Here is a 15,858-nt window from a genome sequence, read left to right on the forward strand (position 1 = left end):
GTCGAACCCAGAATGGCACCACCCCTTTAACGCTGATATTTCATCGCTCATTGTGCTGAAGGTACACTATAAGGAACCACGTTTTCAGTATTCCAGCCAGCCATGAAAGCTTGGAAACCGGCTAAGAAAGGATTTGTGTCCTAATTCCCTCTTCTAGCAGGCCTGGCGTAGCAGTCCCATATTTAGCAGTGTTAATGTATGGTGTGCATAAAATATTTTTGAATTTGAATTTATTTGAATTCTATCCGAATGTCTTCCTGCGCTAAGTACTGAACAAAACCAGGGGCAGTCGCGTCCGTGCCGCCATCTACTGGAATGAAAACAGTTTAACGCCTTGCATAATAATAATAATAATAAATATACATATCATTGCGAACGGACCTATTATGGCACACTTGCACGACACTTCCACCACGCTCTACCAAAATCGCGCCTTGCTGCACGGGCGGCGTAAACCGTGTGACACACACACACACTCACAAAAAAAATAAAGAAACAAAGAGAGAGAGAGAGAAAAGAAAAAGAAGAGAGAAGAAAGAAAAGAAGAAGAAAAGAGCGGTAGTTCGCACCCTCGTTCTTAGTTTTATGTGCGTAAATATGCCCTCGAAGAGCTAGACAAATAGGGCCTTACAAGATTAAAAGAGGCAATTATGAAATGAGATCGAAAAAAAAAAAAAGGCAGGCAAACTGGAAAATGTCGCGTTTAGGGCACATTTAGGCATTTATAGGCAAATGCCTAAATATTCATCGCAACCTTCCGAATAGGTTGTGGCAGCGATCGCAGACCGACACGAAACTTCCGTGGACTCAGCCTCGCCTTTTCGAATCTACCTTCTAGCCAACGATCTGTAAATAAACTCTATATTACACAGTGTACTCAGTTTCGTATTTCACTTCAGTTGGCTTTCACTTCGGTGGAACTTCTCTCTAAAGAAAGCTAACGGGGAACAAGATGTGGGCCTACCTCTAATGCTGGCTTAAACGATGGATCTGTTCATAGTCGGAAAAATAAAGAATGCGGTTTTCTCGAACGCGCCGATATTCACCGCAAGAGAGAGGTACTCGTCCCGGATAGAGACTCTATCGTGATGCTAAGTAGACAAAGTCCATACGAGTGATTCTCAACAATGGCAACAGGTAGGCTTATGTTGCATTCAAACCATAGACCATACGACTATGATTTTAGCGTTACGGAATTGGCATAATCTTCTGCCATAGAATATTTCATTCTCAGTTTCATCTCATATTTCATTGATCATTTTGCCGTGATTACTTTCGTCCTATACACATTTCGCACATCACGCTTATCACATGATGATTCACCACAGTTGCTCGCAAGCTGCCGAGCCTGTTTGCCCTCCAATATATTAAATAGGTCATTCAGCCTTCCGGAATTTATGAATTTCTTCATTTATTTCTAGGTTTGCAATCGGACGCCCTCCCCGTCACGTAAGTCAAAATGACTGTAGTTTCTATCAAAATGATCTTAGCACCAGCCGCGTCGAGTTGTATTATATATTTATGTTATTATGTTTGTTATATTTATTGGTACGCATATTTAATGATCACAACAGGTCACACGCACGGAGACGGCTTTCAAGTTATTGATCTCAAGCTCACTCTAAAACGAGAAATTGGACAGCTGAGCTGTTACACAAAACGAACTGGTTTAAACGGTTAACGATTTTGCGTGCTGTTTAAAGGGACACCGTGTATTCGCACGGACGGAAGTTTTGGCCCGATCTTCGGCTTGCAGTTCCGTACCACGCGGTGATGCACAGAAAAAAAAAGTACGGTCCCGATTTCGGTTCGGACAGTTTTCGAATAGTTTTTTTCGTGCCCTGGCTTCTGCGCAGGACAGTAAAGAAAGTTTGTTCGCACACCGCTCAGAAACGGCGTAAATTATCGTCAAAACAGATGTCCTGGCGTGTCCTCCTTGCTTTACCCGTGTCAATGACACATTTTGTAGAATTCCGGGACTATCCGTTGATTTGTATTGAGCCCGAATTCGCAACTATTTTAGTGCGCGACACTCTATCGAGATGACAGCACATGTTCGAGACGCACCAAACTTTAATTTATTAAAAAGGTCAACGGCTCAACCTCGTCCTCTAAAAAATACATTACTGACTAGAGAGAAGCCAAGAGAACACGCCAGTATCAACCTTAAGATGATAGCTTAGAGTGTTCACGTGCCTTTGTGCGAACGAAAATGGCCCATATAGGTTTCTGAAGAGGTGATTCCCCCTTAAGATGATCTCCTCTGACATCTCTTAGCTCACGTCAGCTTTTTCACGTCATTGTGTCCGAGTCGTGATTTTGCTTAATTACAGATCTGTCACGGCAGACAGGGGTGCTTCATGCCGTGAAGATCCACGCGGCGAAGTGTACAGGACGACTGGCAAGATGCAGGGCTTCTGCCTCATCATTGTCATGGAGGTAACGAAGAATATAATCAGTTTATCATCCTTCAAGGACATATGCGGCTGCAATATCGCCGCTTTGGTATTAGGCCAGTGGTTCACGTCTTATTTATTTTTTTTTTCTGGTGAAACTGATCTACGAGTTTGTCACAGTGCTACGGTATCATTTAGACGAAGTGCTTATTTTGACAAAAAGCTCACTTCGTACAAATGCTCATTTCGATCAATTACAGTTTATATATATATGATATGTTCGCCCTCACAAAAGTAGTAACGTTACAAGCGAAGCAGCTCAAAAGCTGTCCTTATTCTCTTACATCTTACACTTTTGCTATGGTGATTAGTTCGCATGTCGCTCTCATACTGCGCTTCCGACAGCGTCGCAAGACATCAGGTTCACGTAAAGTTGTCGTCTGGATTTTTTTTGTTGCTATTTTAATTGGCGGTTGGGACATATCTTTACAGAAATTCAACTGGGTACTGGGCTTCAAGACAGCACATCAGGAATCGAGAGAACGAAAGTTCAAGGACAAGGCCGACTGTATCAAAAAGACTTTCACAAAAATTGGTTTCCAGTGCGAGGTCCTCAAGAACCAGGATTACGATAAAATTATCCACACACTGAAGACGTGTAAGTGTGGTCCGTTTTCTTTTTGTTTACTTTCTGCACTTTGCCTGCCGTCCTTAAGGGGAAGTAAGCCGACGACGTCACAATGGACGTCACGAATACGTCTTCCTGCGCGCGAATTTCAAGCAGTGCAGATTCCAAGGAATAATAATTTTTTTTTATTGCGTGTTAGCGCCGCGAAGCAACAGTGGCTATGAGCGGCGTACGGATGTGGACAGATGGAGAGAGGACAGCAGAAAGGAGTGGGGGACAGGGGGATTAGTATGCGTCCTGGGCAGACTTCAGGGGGAACTGCGCCGACATTCGTCTGGAAAGTCTTCGGAAAACCCAGGGAAGACCTCAGACAGCACAGCTGGTGGTATAGGATTCGAACTCACCACCTTCTAGTCTTCAGCACTTTCACTTTCACTTTCAGCAGTCTTCAGCCCTTTCACTTTCACTTTCAGCAGTCTTCAGCTCTTTCATTTTCACTTTCAGCAGTCTTCAGCAGTCGTGCGCATATTAATTGCCACGAAACGGGATATACTTCCCGCTCTCGCGTCAAAAGACAGAGGCACAATGGTTGGCGCAGGGCGAGTCCAAGAAAGCTTGTGTGTATAGTCATATCTGCGGATATTGGTTGAAGCGGGCGACATCACGACATTTTTTTTTTATCGTGACGAAGGAGCGAGACAGGGCTTCTGAATCTATAAGTGACGTTGGTTGTACTGATTGTGATTTTCAGGAGTTGATGCTCATCATGGGAACGAGGGTGCGCTTAATTATAGAAAACAGCATTGACTCATTATAAAAACACTGACTCATTATAAGAAACGGCATTGACTCATTATAGAAAACAGCGTTGACTCATTATAGAAAACAGCGATATCTAATTTGCAGACCAGGCGAAACCAGAACTGGCTGACTCCAATTGTTTCGTCTGCTGGCTTCTGACGGGGCGCACAGAGGATAAGAACGGGAAACACCTGTACGCTTTGAATAAGATAATAACATTGAAAGACATCACGCGACCATTTCTTGGAGATGCTTGCCCAGCCCTTTGTGGAAAACCGAAGTTGTTCTTCGTTGATGTACGTGAGTGTTTTGCTGATTGTGCGACAGCAGCTCGTTGTTTTTGTCAACTGCTTATGGAGAGGGTCGCAGCAGGAGAGTTATGACCAAGATAGACTGGATCCGGTAGATATGGCACACAGGACAACAGACGTCCTGTCCTTCTGTTGTTACCAACAGCTAGACTAATAAGAGATTGTAGAATGGTAATATGTGAGCCTAAATATACAAACAAAATGTGTCTTCAACGCTTGAATACCATTTAAGAAGCTGCGAGGAGTTGTGACGTATCAGTCACTGTGCGCCATCCTCCAGAGAGTCTCGACCCGAATCAAGGGGAGAATCGAGTACCACTAGCGTGCCGAGAGTAGGTTCCATTGACTCGCGAGTTACCTCTCCAGTCGACTACACGAATGCACCCAAACCGCTGCTATGAAACGTGGTTAGCGATATGGATGCGAATTCATAATCGAAATTGCTCCGAACATCGTAAGAGAGCATGTGAGAAAGCTTTTGTGGCTGCTGCGTGAAATACAATAATGACGATAGCTGTTGACCACGATGGCGATATGTCTGCTATATAGGGACGGCGTTATCATTCAGAGATCGCAGGAAATCAGATGTGCGAAACAAAGAGAGTCCATCTAAGTTCCCCACTAATGAGGTTTCATGCATCTAGACTGACTTCCTGGCTGCACATGAAGACAAAACGCTTGCTGATAATCGTGGGACTAATCGGGACCCCTACAGGATTCCTGAATCCGCAGATGTCCTGCTTGGAATGTATCTGGCTCCCGCAACAAGTAAGGCGTTTTCACTGAACCTCTCGTGGAGACATTACTGAAGCAGAGACCGCGAAGCGGCTGGGTCTACAAGCGACGCGTAGACCTAGACAAGACAGCAGGAAGGTGCAATATACAATGGCTTGCATGCGTTTTTTTTTTTTTTTTTGCCGACCGCGCGGAGAGCAGAGATATATTCGTACGACAAGTGTGCCGGAAAACTTACACGGAAGCACAGCTTAGGGTGGAATTCGAACCCGGTACCTTCCAGTCTTCAGCACCATCTTACAACTACCACCAACGAGCATGTGCTATATCCACTAACTAGACCAGACCAGTGGTACATTTAGGCACATGCTTTATTTCGCGCACGCGGAGCAGTTGCCGTCATAGAGCCGATCATTGGCCGGTATATCAAGACGTTTCACGGTGTCCGGCAGTATCGTTTTATGTGGCCAACACTTGTTTTCAGATGGCAGCGATACGAAGTACGCTGAAACGGTATGCCAGCTGATGGACTCCTGCTGGACCCGAGAGGATGACATCACGTTCCTATTGGACAAGGTTTGCGAGAAAATTGCAAGCGAGGGCTGGTCAGTGCCGGTCTATATATCAACGCTGAGAAAGCTGCTCTTCGTTAGAGGGGTCAGTATGTATTACAACTTGATCGAGAAACGATCAATCTTCAGTGCTTGCGACGATAACCTAATCGCTATACCAATATGGCACAATGAAGGCCCAGTTTCAGACAGGACTGGACAGTCTAGCAGATACCTTGTTGTCGTCGTTTTAATGGGATGGTGCGCTCTTCAAGAAGCTCCTTCATAATTATCCTATGCGCATGCGCATGGAGAGTTCTATCTCCACTTGACAGATGGCGTTAGTGTTCAAGCGTCGGCGATAGGTAGTGTTCGCATCCGATTCCAGAGGAACTGCTTTGCCGAGGAACCGCTAGGCTGCGACTCGACTACGAAAGAGGTCCATCGAATCACTGAGTAACTTTCCGCCTGCTAGAGCTATTTTGTTATCGACGTTAAGAGTCGTTGAAATTCCGTTTTTTGAAAATATAGGCTTTGAAAATTCCGAATTTTGAAAGTCCGAAATTCCCGGCACGCCCTGCGCGGGCGCGCGCTGCTCCCTGAAACTTTTGCAAATGGCCTATTGGGTAGTCGCGACAGTTGTCCGCAACAACAGCGAGAGACTTGACATCTAAAATGTTTTGTCGCATGCGCATGCTAGCGCAAACACGAAAGCGAAAGGTCAAGTGCGAGGCGACTTTAAGATATGAACATGAAAGAACTGATGTTCTGAGGCTGGAACAACATAGAAGGGACAAATACATACAAAGCATCAATTTGCCTAAGAAATTAAAGATGAAAGTCACTGAAAAGGTTAGCCAGCTGTAGGACTCGAACCAACATCTTCGGGATTGTCAGTCCAGGGCTCTACCAATTGAGCTAAGCTAACACGCCTTCTCAGTGACTTCCAGGGTGCGTCATCTGAGGGGACAAACCAGCCACACACTCTCTCATCCTTCTGTCACTCTTACATTTTTTGTGACTCGTACACGCATTCATACGACGGGATCGACGCAGGCGGCAACTGTTGAACATGAAAGAACTGATGTTCTGAGGCTGGAACAACATAGAAGGGACAAATACATACAAAGCATCAATTTGCCTAAGAAATTAAAGATGAAAGTCACTGAAAAGGTTAGCCAGCAGTAGGACTTGTCCCTTCAGATGACGCACACTGGAAGTCGCTGAGAAGGCGTGACTGGCAAACCAGAAGATGTGGGTTCGAGTCCTACAGCTGGCTAACCTTTTCAGTGACTTTCATCTTTCATCGCTAATTTCTTAGGCAAAGTCGCCTCGCATTTGACCGTTCAAAGACGATACTGTATACTGTATTTTGGAGTATTTATAAAGGATTTACAAGAATAAATAACTTTATTTAAATACTGTCCATCCCTTGTGCCAACTAACCAATGTATAAACGGATTCTCTGCTTGACCTTGCAGCGTCCTCCAGTCCCCTAACAAGCCTCCGAGGAAAAAGATACCATGTGCCCATAAATCTACGGCTCAAATCACCAACTACCATAACGAAGCCATTGTCTTAACGCTGAATAAAGGACGAGCCAACAGATAAGAAAACATGGCAGCCATACAAAGCGAGGCTCCAGCAGCTCTGACGTCACATTTAGACGGCCTGGTATCTCTGTTGCTTCCTGTGGTCCGTTAAGCAGTAGCTCCAGGAATATCCATGCCTTGTCACATATTAGGTAATAGTCACAGCACCATTAAATTAACTTCAGTTAAGAGTACTGACGTTAATGTAACCACGCGAGGGTATTTAGTCAACTGTTTCCAACGTAGAGCCCTGCAGAAATAGTGCACGGACTACTCTGCTGATACTATATGCCTATCGCTGGGATAGGGCATTGTTTTATATTACAAGCCTGGACAGCCTACATTAGGTCTTCCTTCGCAGAGACAACCAGATTCTGGTCTCACGCAAAGGTATCACACGTTTTCCAAGATTTTGTCATGAGAAGCTCGATTAGTTTAACTGTTTGCAGGTCCTTATAATGGGGGTTTGAATCACACATTTCCTTCGACTCTTGCGGTAACTCCACGTCGAACACGGCGAACCCACCGGTGAAGTTATGCTCTTTCAAAGACTTGCATATCTGAAATGAGAAAAAAACCCCGAGTCAGATTAGGGTCGTCCCAAGCTAAACAGCTTAGCTCATGTTATATAGCTATATTAACGTAAGCTGGGCAAGTTTTAAACATATGTGCACATATTTACATGCATTTACATTACATGTGCACATACCTAGACACCACTGCCTAGGCATGTGCTGTTAGAGGGCATGTATAAATAAACAAACAAATAAATAAATATTTAGCCCACACTTGCCATTCTACAACGCACAGGGTAGTAGAAAATCGTTGTAAATTGAGTAAGAATTAAAAGTAGAGAGACGGACACTCGAATACCAGAACTTCTCGGGCTGCGAAATCATGACCTGCAATATCGGCAAGTTAGGCGGTGGCAAGAACACTATACGAATGGACGAGTGTGACGTCAGACATCTGACACGTTTTTTTATATATTTTTTATATATATATAATATACTTCTCTCTTGGGTGCGCCATTTCGAATATTTTTCTGCGCTGTGGATTTGATGCGCGCGGATTTAAATGTTTCGATGGCAAGAAGCTAACCGGGCAGGACATTACTTAGGAACTACTTCCAGGACTACTTAGGACTACTACTTCCAGGCCACCTTAGATTAGGAGAGAAGACCGATACGTTCACCTTTATGGAGAGTGTCCAATCCGTATCATGTATTACCATGCTCTTCACGGAATAAGCTCTCCTCATATATTGTATTCTAGACTTGTCCTGGTGTTCTGGTTCTTTGTGGAAAGCGTCGTAGTTGTCTCCTCCACGACAGAGCTGGAACGTGAGATTTTGATGTGAGAGAAAGGGGGGTAGTATTGTCTCAAATATTGCTTGGCACATAGGGTACGTCTCCTCCACGTTCATATCTCCCAGAGCGTCAGCGAGACTCCATCAGCAACGCATGCTCGGAAGGGTACCGCCACCCACGCTCACCCACCAAGCTCGAACAGTTACACCCTTTTAGGAGGTAATAGTTGTCGCATATGTTGTGCCTAAAAGTTGCACAGTTCTACCTGCTACCTACGAATGATATGGGTTACCGCTTCTGATTCGGTGAGCGAGGGGGGCGTACGCCTTTTTGTAGCAATTTGGATATGATAATTACTTTTACCACCCTTTTATACCCTTTATCAGACGCTATATGTTGACCTCGGTGACAACTATACAATTTACCACCTTTTCACACTTTTTGTTTTTTTCTTAGAGTGAGGTGTGGTAACCGAGACTAGTTCTTGCATAAATGATGGCACATATGTCTATTTGTATAGGGTGTTTCACGTTAAAAACCGTACGAAAAGATTTACTTGACTGAAAATTGCCATTAATCTCGCGGGGGAGCCACGGTTTTCCCGATACTTTCGTTGCAAAAGGTGGTAACTTCTATAGTTACCACCTATAGGTCAACATAGCGTCTGATAAAGGGTGTAAAAGGTGGTAAAAGCAATTATCATATATCCAAATTGCTATCATTCGTAGGTAGCAGGTAGAACTTTGCAACCTTTTAGGCACAACATATGCGACAACTATTACCTCCTGAAAGGTGTAACGGCTCCACCCTTTTTTGTGAGAGTGCTATACTACACGGGTTGGTTGGCTAGGTGCTCGATTTGTCGGCTGGACATCGTTATCTGATGAAGCAAATGGGGCAATATGAAATTCTCGGGATGACCATTTGATAACAGGGAGGAGGAACACGAGAGGAAGATGGAACGTGGAAGATGGAACGTGGAAGAGGGACGACGCATTTTGATGAGGCGAAAAATTGATGGTTCACGAGTTTCGATCTCGACAGGAAAAAATAATTGTGTGTTTACGCCGCGAGACAACTGAGATCATGAGCGACGCCACAGCGGGATCTCCACAGGAAGCCCTGTTTTCAACAAAAAAATATGGGATGGGATAATGCGATTATTTCATAGTTCTCTTCGGGCAGTATATGTTTAATGCTACCGTTGGAAGCGGTTACAACTCTACTCTACTCTACGACGCCCTTTAAAGGTGGCGTACGCGAGGAATCCCGATTCTGAAGTTAATGTCAATCCACTTAGAGATGCCTTTGAAAAAAAAAATACAAAAGAAGTTTCTTTTTCTCATAAAACATAAAAAAACAGCTTCCGGTTGAAACGCCCATTCCCTGCTTCGCCTCTTCCGGTGACGTGTGGTATTGTCCTAGATAGACCTATCCTTACTAGTTTGAACCGCACCGGCTTTCAACAAACATACCAAAATACAGTTAACTTTGTTATGTTTGTTGAAAGCCGGTGCGGCTCAAACTAGTAAAGATGTCTACTCCCGGCAATTGGACTATATTCATAGACCTATCCCTGTTTAGAAACAAATGACGTCAGATGGTACGACAGCGCCGACAACTTGGTAGAGTGGAACTACTATACAAAACCGTTCTTCAAATTGGAATTACCCCAACACACTTTTTAGGAAACAAGAGTACCCCAGATCTCGGTTTTGCAGATAATCGGCGTTGCTGAAACCGTGCCTAAGTTCACCTGGGTACTCCGTAAAAACAACACGATCATGGTGATTGGCCACAGAGCGTGTCACGTGATGACCAGTGTAGTTCCCTCACTCAGCAACTATATGGCACGAAAGACACAAGAATACTCACAACGGTGCTCAAGCCGACCCTCGAGCCGACGTTGACATCTCTAGCACCAATCCCATCATAACCGTTATATATGAAATAATAAGACAATTTGAATGCCGCCACAGAGACAGACAGCAGTTCCCTCGTACCGGGAGGTACAGTCACTGAAGCTCGCAGCCTCAGCGCGTCATGCTAGATGGGAGAAAGAAAGAAAGAACGAACGAATCGTATTGAGCGTCCCACAACTGATCCAGGCTGATACAATCAGAACGGGCTATAGTGACGGGCCTGCGAAGACGCCAGCGCCGACAGAGCTCTGCTCTGCTAGGACGCGTCATCCAGGTTGTCCCGAACATGGCACTCGCGCCATTTCACGGCTACGCCAAGCGGCTGGCACGGCCTCTAAAAAAACAGCGTCGCCAAACAAACTGCCATTCACCGTGGCAGCTTCTGCAAGCCGCAAAACGTCGACACTTACAAAATTCGCTTGAATCTCCGAGTGTGCCCATACGGACGGACCCTCGGTGTAGAACTTCTGACCGTGAGTGGGTAAGGCCCTGATGTCGGTAGTTCGAAAAAGCAGAATATCCGGCTTGGTTTCCCTGCGGTTTAGAATGTCGACGTTGCGTTGCGCATGAACATGACGTGGTGAAACGTCGAAGGCCATTAGTCGGCGCAGAGTGATACGATTTCGAGAGGATAGAGAGGTAGCAAGCGAGCTCGTGGTATAGATCCATAACTTCTAGTCTCGGGTCTGTGTTTGTCGTTTTTTTTGTCCCCTAGTCTCGGGTTTTTTAAGTTAGATACGATTTGTTTGAAGCGCGCCCCTTTTTGTCACAATTAACGCAACTGCACAGGCGTCACAAAAGGGCGTCACTTACATGAGCCTGTCGAAGTGACCTTTGAAAGTGGTGGTTGGGTCCGTCCCACCTGTCTCATATATAGCCGCTATACCTAAAAACAGGTAGCCTTTCTCGTCTGCTGCCTTGTAGGTTTTCCTGAGCTCGGAAAGTTCCTGTTGGACAAACAAAAGGATAGAAGTCATGCTCTAGAAACGCAATCATTGGATCCTTTGCATTTCGCATGGTTGGCTCCAGGTGGTGTAATGTGGTGAGGCCACACTGTTAAAACATAGCTTCACCACATAGCACGCTCATAGCCAACCACCATTCCGAATGATATCATTCTGTGTTGATTGATTTATTGAAAATGGGAGGAGGTGCCTATATCTGGAACACATTATCTTGTCCCAGATAGGCGCCTCCCCCCTGTTTTGAACAAATCAGGACACAGATTGATATGATTCGGAATGGTGGTTGGCTCGGAGCGTGCTATGTGGTGAAGTTCTGTTTTAACAGTGCAGACTTCTGCATGATGTCGAGCTTATCGCCACACCCTTAAATATTGATTGATTTTGGTTGATTGATTGACTGCTCTTGATTTGCGGAAAGCTCGGGCCTCCCGTTTCCAACAAATCAGGGGAGAGAATGATGTCATTCCGAATTATGATTGAGGGAGATCCGCCTTCCTATTGGTTCTCGCAGGCACGTGACCTCGGATGCGGCAGCCGCGTTGCGGAGAAGGCTGCCGGGTGAGTTTGGTGTGACGATTCTCTACGCATTCGTGGTCCTGTGCTGTAAAACTCGGATTACGGGTTCACTTGGGGGCAAAGCCTCACAAACCCCGGACCATCGAAGCATCGTTCATGATCACGCGAAATATGCAGTATTTGGAAAAAATTGAGTCAATTTAAATCTGAGGTTGTTCAATGCAGATTTCCTACCTCCATGAAAGATATGTAATCGATTAGGCTCTGGTCAGTGGTGCCTGGTCTAAGCATTATTTCCAAAGTGCCGAAGCTGCGAATAGAATTTTCCCACAAGTGCTTGAAACAGTTCTGTGCAGTTCGCAGTACGTGTAAGCTGCTTGTAACTGACCTGAAAGGGAGATGAAACTGCGATAAGATAAGATCAGATAAAACTTAACAATTGCTTGAACAACATTTACCGGTGCGTGCCCAAGAATTCAGATAATTATCTCCACGTACACTGTTAAAATAGAACTTGACCACATAGCACGCTCCTGGTCAACCACCATTCCGAATAATATCATTCTGTGTCATGATTCGTTCAAAACAGGGGGAGGAGCCTATCTGGGACATGCATAATGTGGCCCAGGTAGGCACTTCCTCCCATTTCCAGCAAATAAGGCCACATAATGATATCATTCGGATCGATTGTTGGCTAGGAGCGTGCTATGTGGTGAAGTTGTTTTAACAGTGTAGTATTGCTTGTCGTGCTGTACAAATGCGACATCATTATTGCATTAGCATTATTATAATTATAATGCAGCATTATTATAATTATAATGCAGCATTATTATAATTATAATGCAGCATTATTATAATTATAATGCATCATTAGCATTATTGGGTTATGCACAGGGGTGGCATCCAATGTATTACTCCATACCCACTCTGAAAAACCTCCCACATACACTCTGCTCCGTAGTTCATTGAGCTTCTACGAGCTTATCTTAGCTCCACTGTAATCGCATATAACAAACAGATATATCTGCAAAAGACTGGCACCCCAATAGGATCCAAAGTGTGGCCTGCCCTGTATGATATTTTTTTCGGTGCAGTTGACATCCGCATTCAGCAAACCCTCGACGCGGGTTCCTGTAAGTTCAGGATATTTCGCTATGTTGACGATTTCTTGTTTTTGTTTTTCAAGACTGTGACCCCAGTACAGAAACTGCAGTGGATAGCCTGATACAGGTTTTTCGAGACACCTCCCACGGACTAAACTTGACGCTTGAACTCCCTCAGAACGGATCATTACAATTCCTCGACCTGAACATCAGGAGCTCCCCTACGCACGCGTGCTGGATCTACAGCACAAGATTCAAGAAAGGGGTTTTGCCGTACCGTTCTGCCCACACCAAGATCGTGAAAAGAGGCTTTGCCTCGGATACCTTAGAAATGTCCCTGGTCTGATCCTGTGAGCATTTCGTACAAATCAGTTTTCAATCGCGAATTGACTTGACAAATTGCAGGAGGCAGGATATCCCACGGTGCTTCTCTTAGACGTTGCCGAAAAACTGCTACGGAAGCTGAGAGGCAACAACAAAAACACACGCGGAAGATTACCAGGGAGGCCTGTTTCCGTTCCATATGTACACAGGCTTTCGCATAACATCAAAAAAGTAGGGGGAAGACACGGAGTCCCAGTAGTCATCTCAGCACCGATCAAACTGCGACGCGTGTGTCGGCGGGTAAATAAACCACGGGAACCAATTGAATGCAAGTTCAAACATAGGTTCCAGGCTGTAGAATGTGAGGAACAGGTCGTTTACTCGATTCCAGTGTCGTGCGGCAGGAAATACGTCGGGCAAACGGGCAGATGCCTGAATACCAGGCTCCAACGGAACCCCATCGGGCCAGAAGCCGAAAAGAAAAAAAGAACACAGAGCTTGGAATTGAACGCTGCATTAGCTGTCCGTCCATTGCCCTGACAGTCTCCGAATTGGAGTATTTGGGACACTGCGGACGCTGACCCTCAAAACCGAGCGACCCGTTCTTTCCCCTTAAACCTACTCTCCTCCCCTAACCTTTCACGTTGTTCTCCTCTGTAAATATAAATCTTCAGTCGTGAGTTTGCAGTCATCGTGTTGTGTCTTCCTCTATGTATGTCCCTGTCTTTCTGCTGCATAACATCTACTTCCTTGTACTGATCATATACGTGACATATGAGGGCAAAGATACAGGGCAACCACTTCGCGAGTCACCGAGAAATGCAAAAATATTTGCGCGAGTGCTTCTGCAACCACTTACGCATCTTTAAGGCTCACACCATAGATGGTGTTAGCAGCAGCAACGGCGTCCGACAGCAGTCGTTGGAAAGAGCTGTGATGGCAGTCGTTAAAGATGGTGTCCGTCGTGGAAAGCACCAGAAAAGTGCACACGTGGTCAGGCATTCCGCCAATGACGCGGTCGGCTACACAGAAGAGTAGTTGCTGGGGCAACCCTGTACAGACAAGGAAAGAATAGTAGTTTGTTACGACCGACATGAGGTCTACCTTATTGTACTTTTCACAGCTAAAAAAAAAAAAAAAAACGCGCAATGAACGCCACAGAATTAAAAACCGTGACCTGTGTTTGCTGGCTTTTCAGGAATTATAATGTGTTCGTTACGGTACCTATAGTATTAGGAACTGGCGTGGTGGTAGTGGTTGAAGGAGCTGTCGCAGCCGTGCTTCCGATGCTGGTTCCAGCAGGGGTCATTCGTGTCTTAGGAACCGTGATCCCTTAACAACAAAGAGTATTTGAGGAGGAAAATGCATCGAAGCTACATTGATCACCATTGATCGTTACATTCCTGTACTCCAAGGAAAAAGGGTGCGTAATTATCATATACCCAGATTGCCACGAAAGGGCGTACGCCCAAAAAGTCAAAAAGTTTATCCTTACTAAAGGGCCTGAACGCTACAAAACCAAACGCATAATGACCATTTGAGAGAGTGTGTGTTGAATAGTAACACGGCAACAACAGAACAGTCAAGTCATGAGAATTTGAGAGAATGTGTTAGAGAGATAAGAGAGATAACATGGTAACAGAACGGGATATTGCGAGGCATCGACGCGATCCAAGTGGTTCACACACGCGACGTGAAACCGGCGTCTTTGCACCGCTGGGTGATTTCTGTAAGAAAAAAGTAGATTACCAAAGGTCAGTTGGTCAGCAGTAGTACACAGCATGTAGTAGTAAGCAGTAGTAGTAGTAAGAGAGACAGTGCAGCTTCCAGCGCTGATGTGGCTTACCCGCAGACGATTCTCCAGGGCACCACGGATAATTCGAGGTCGCGAGACTCACATGAGCGATGCCATACGACTGTTGGTGCCCGGAATTACTTTGCCCATTTAAGTGTTCTCTAACGTGGCACCTTTAACGAACATTGCGGAGCAGGACCGGCACGACTTGTACCATGCCACCAATGTACCGGTTCGAACCTACATCCTTGGGACCCACTGAGGGTCTACAGCACCAAGTCGAACCTGTTGTGTACACAATGCTTGGGAGACACAGAACGGAAGACGTTGCCAGAGACACGAGAAATTGGACTTACGTCGGACGCCTTCGCTTGAATGTTACCCCTGCACCCAATCGTCGATATCAGTAAAGCCCAAGGCTAATGTCCTCAGAGGAGCATTAGTTTTCTTGAAATCTCACGTACCGGGCGGTCCATGTAAGACAGGCTTCAATTGAACTGCACCAACTCAAGGGACACTTGGCAGCGTACAAAAACATGATAAAAGTTAACGTACCCCATCGTGCAAGTACCCCCATCGTACCCCATCCCTACACAGAGAGGAGTTATTGGAGCGCTGACATGACCACTAGCGCGTCTGAACAGCTTCGAGTGAAATCGCCATCACCAAACGCTGCAAGGCGCGTGCGACAATCTAACTTCGTCCTTGTTCAAAATACGTGCTGAGAAGGTTTAAAATGACCCATGAAAAAATATTAAATTACAACGAAAAAAGTGCTCCAAAGTCGTCTTATATATGGCAAACAAAAAGAAGGCCAATCAAGGCTTATCAATGTAACCACGAGAAGGTATTTAAGTCAACTGTTTCCAACGTGGAGCCCCTGGTCATACTGGCACTGGAGCCCCTGGC

General features: G+C 45.3%; 2 protein-coding genes across 5 annotated transcripts; one reads left to right on the forward strand and one right to left on the reverse strand.

Moving 5' to 3' along the window:
• The first annotated feature begins 1,075 nt into the window (after positions 1-1,075).
• LOC135368958 (caspase-8-like) lies at positions 1,076-7,090 on the forward strand. The gene is made up of 8 exons (XM_064602527.1): positions 1,076-1,137; positions 1,422-1,449; positions 2,334-2,439; positions 2,889-3,054; positions 3,931-4,121; positions 4,781-4,904; positions 5,356-5,528; positions 6,904-7,090. The coding sequence occupies exons 1-8, from the start codon at positions 1,128-1,130 to the stop codon at positions 6,919-6,921; spliced, it is 816 nt and encodes a 271-aa protein (XP_064458597.1). The 5' UTR covers positions 1,076-1,127; the 3' UTR covers positions 6,922-7,090.
• A 203-nt stretch (positions 7,091-7,293) lies between these two features.
• LOC135368956 (uncharacterized) lies at positions 7,294-15,790 on the reverse strand. 4 transcript variants are annotated; one of them, XM_064602524.1, is made up of 10 exons: positions 15,414-15,790; positions 15,306-15,333; positions 14,379-15,234; positions 14,014-14,206; positions 11,962-12,115; positions 11,060-11,193; positions 10,657-10,780; positions 10,200-10,370; positions 8,210-8,350; positions 7,294-7,574 (listed from the first exon to the last, which is right to left on the reverse strand). In XM_064602524.1, exons 3-10 carry the CDS (start codon positions 14,461-14,463, stop codon positions 7,395-7,397), a joined length of 1,182 nt encoding a protein of 393 aa, XP_064458594.1. In that variant the 5' UTR covers positions 14,464-15,234; positions 15,306-15,333; positions 15,414-15,790; the 3' UTR covers positions 7,294-7,394. The 4 variants fall into 4 exon arrangements, with proteins under 4 accessions (XP_064458594.1, XP_064458592.1, XP_064458593.1 ...); XM_064602522.1 differs by having other exon boundaries at positions 14,379-15,333; XM_064602523.1 differs by having other exon boundaries at positions 14,379-14,881; positions 15,001-15,790.
• Positions 15,791-15,858: the final 68 nt, after the last annotated feature.

This window comes from Ornithodoros turicata, chromosome 9, assembly GCF_037126465.1.
Source record: "Ornithodoros turicata isolate Travis chromosome 9, ASM3712646v1, whole genome shotgun sequence".
NCBI lineage: Eukaryota > Metazoa > Arthropoda > Arachnida > Ixodida > Argasidae > Ornithodoros > Ornithodoros turicata.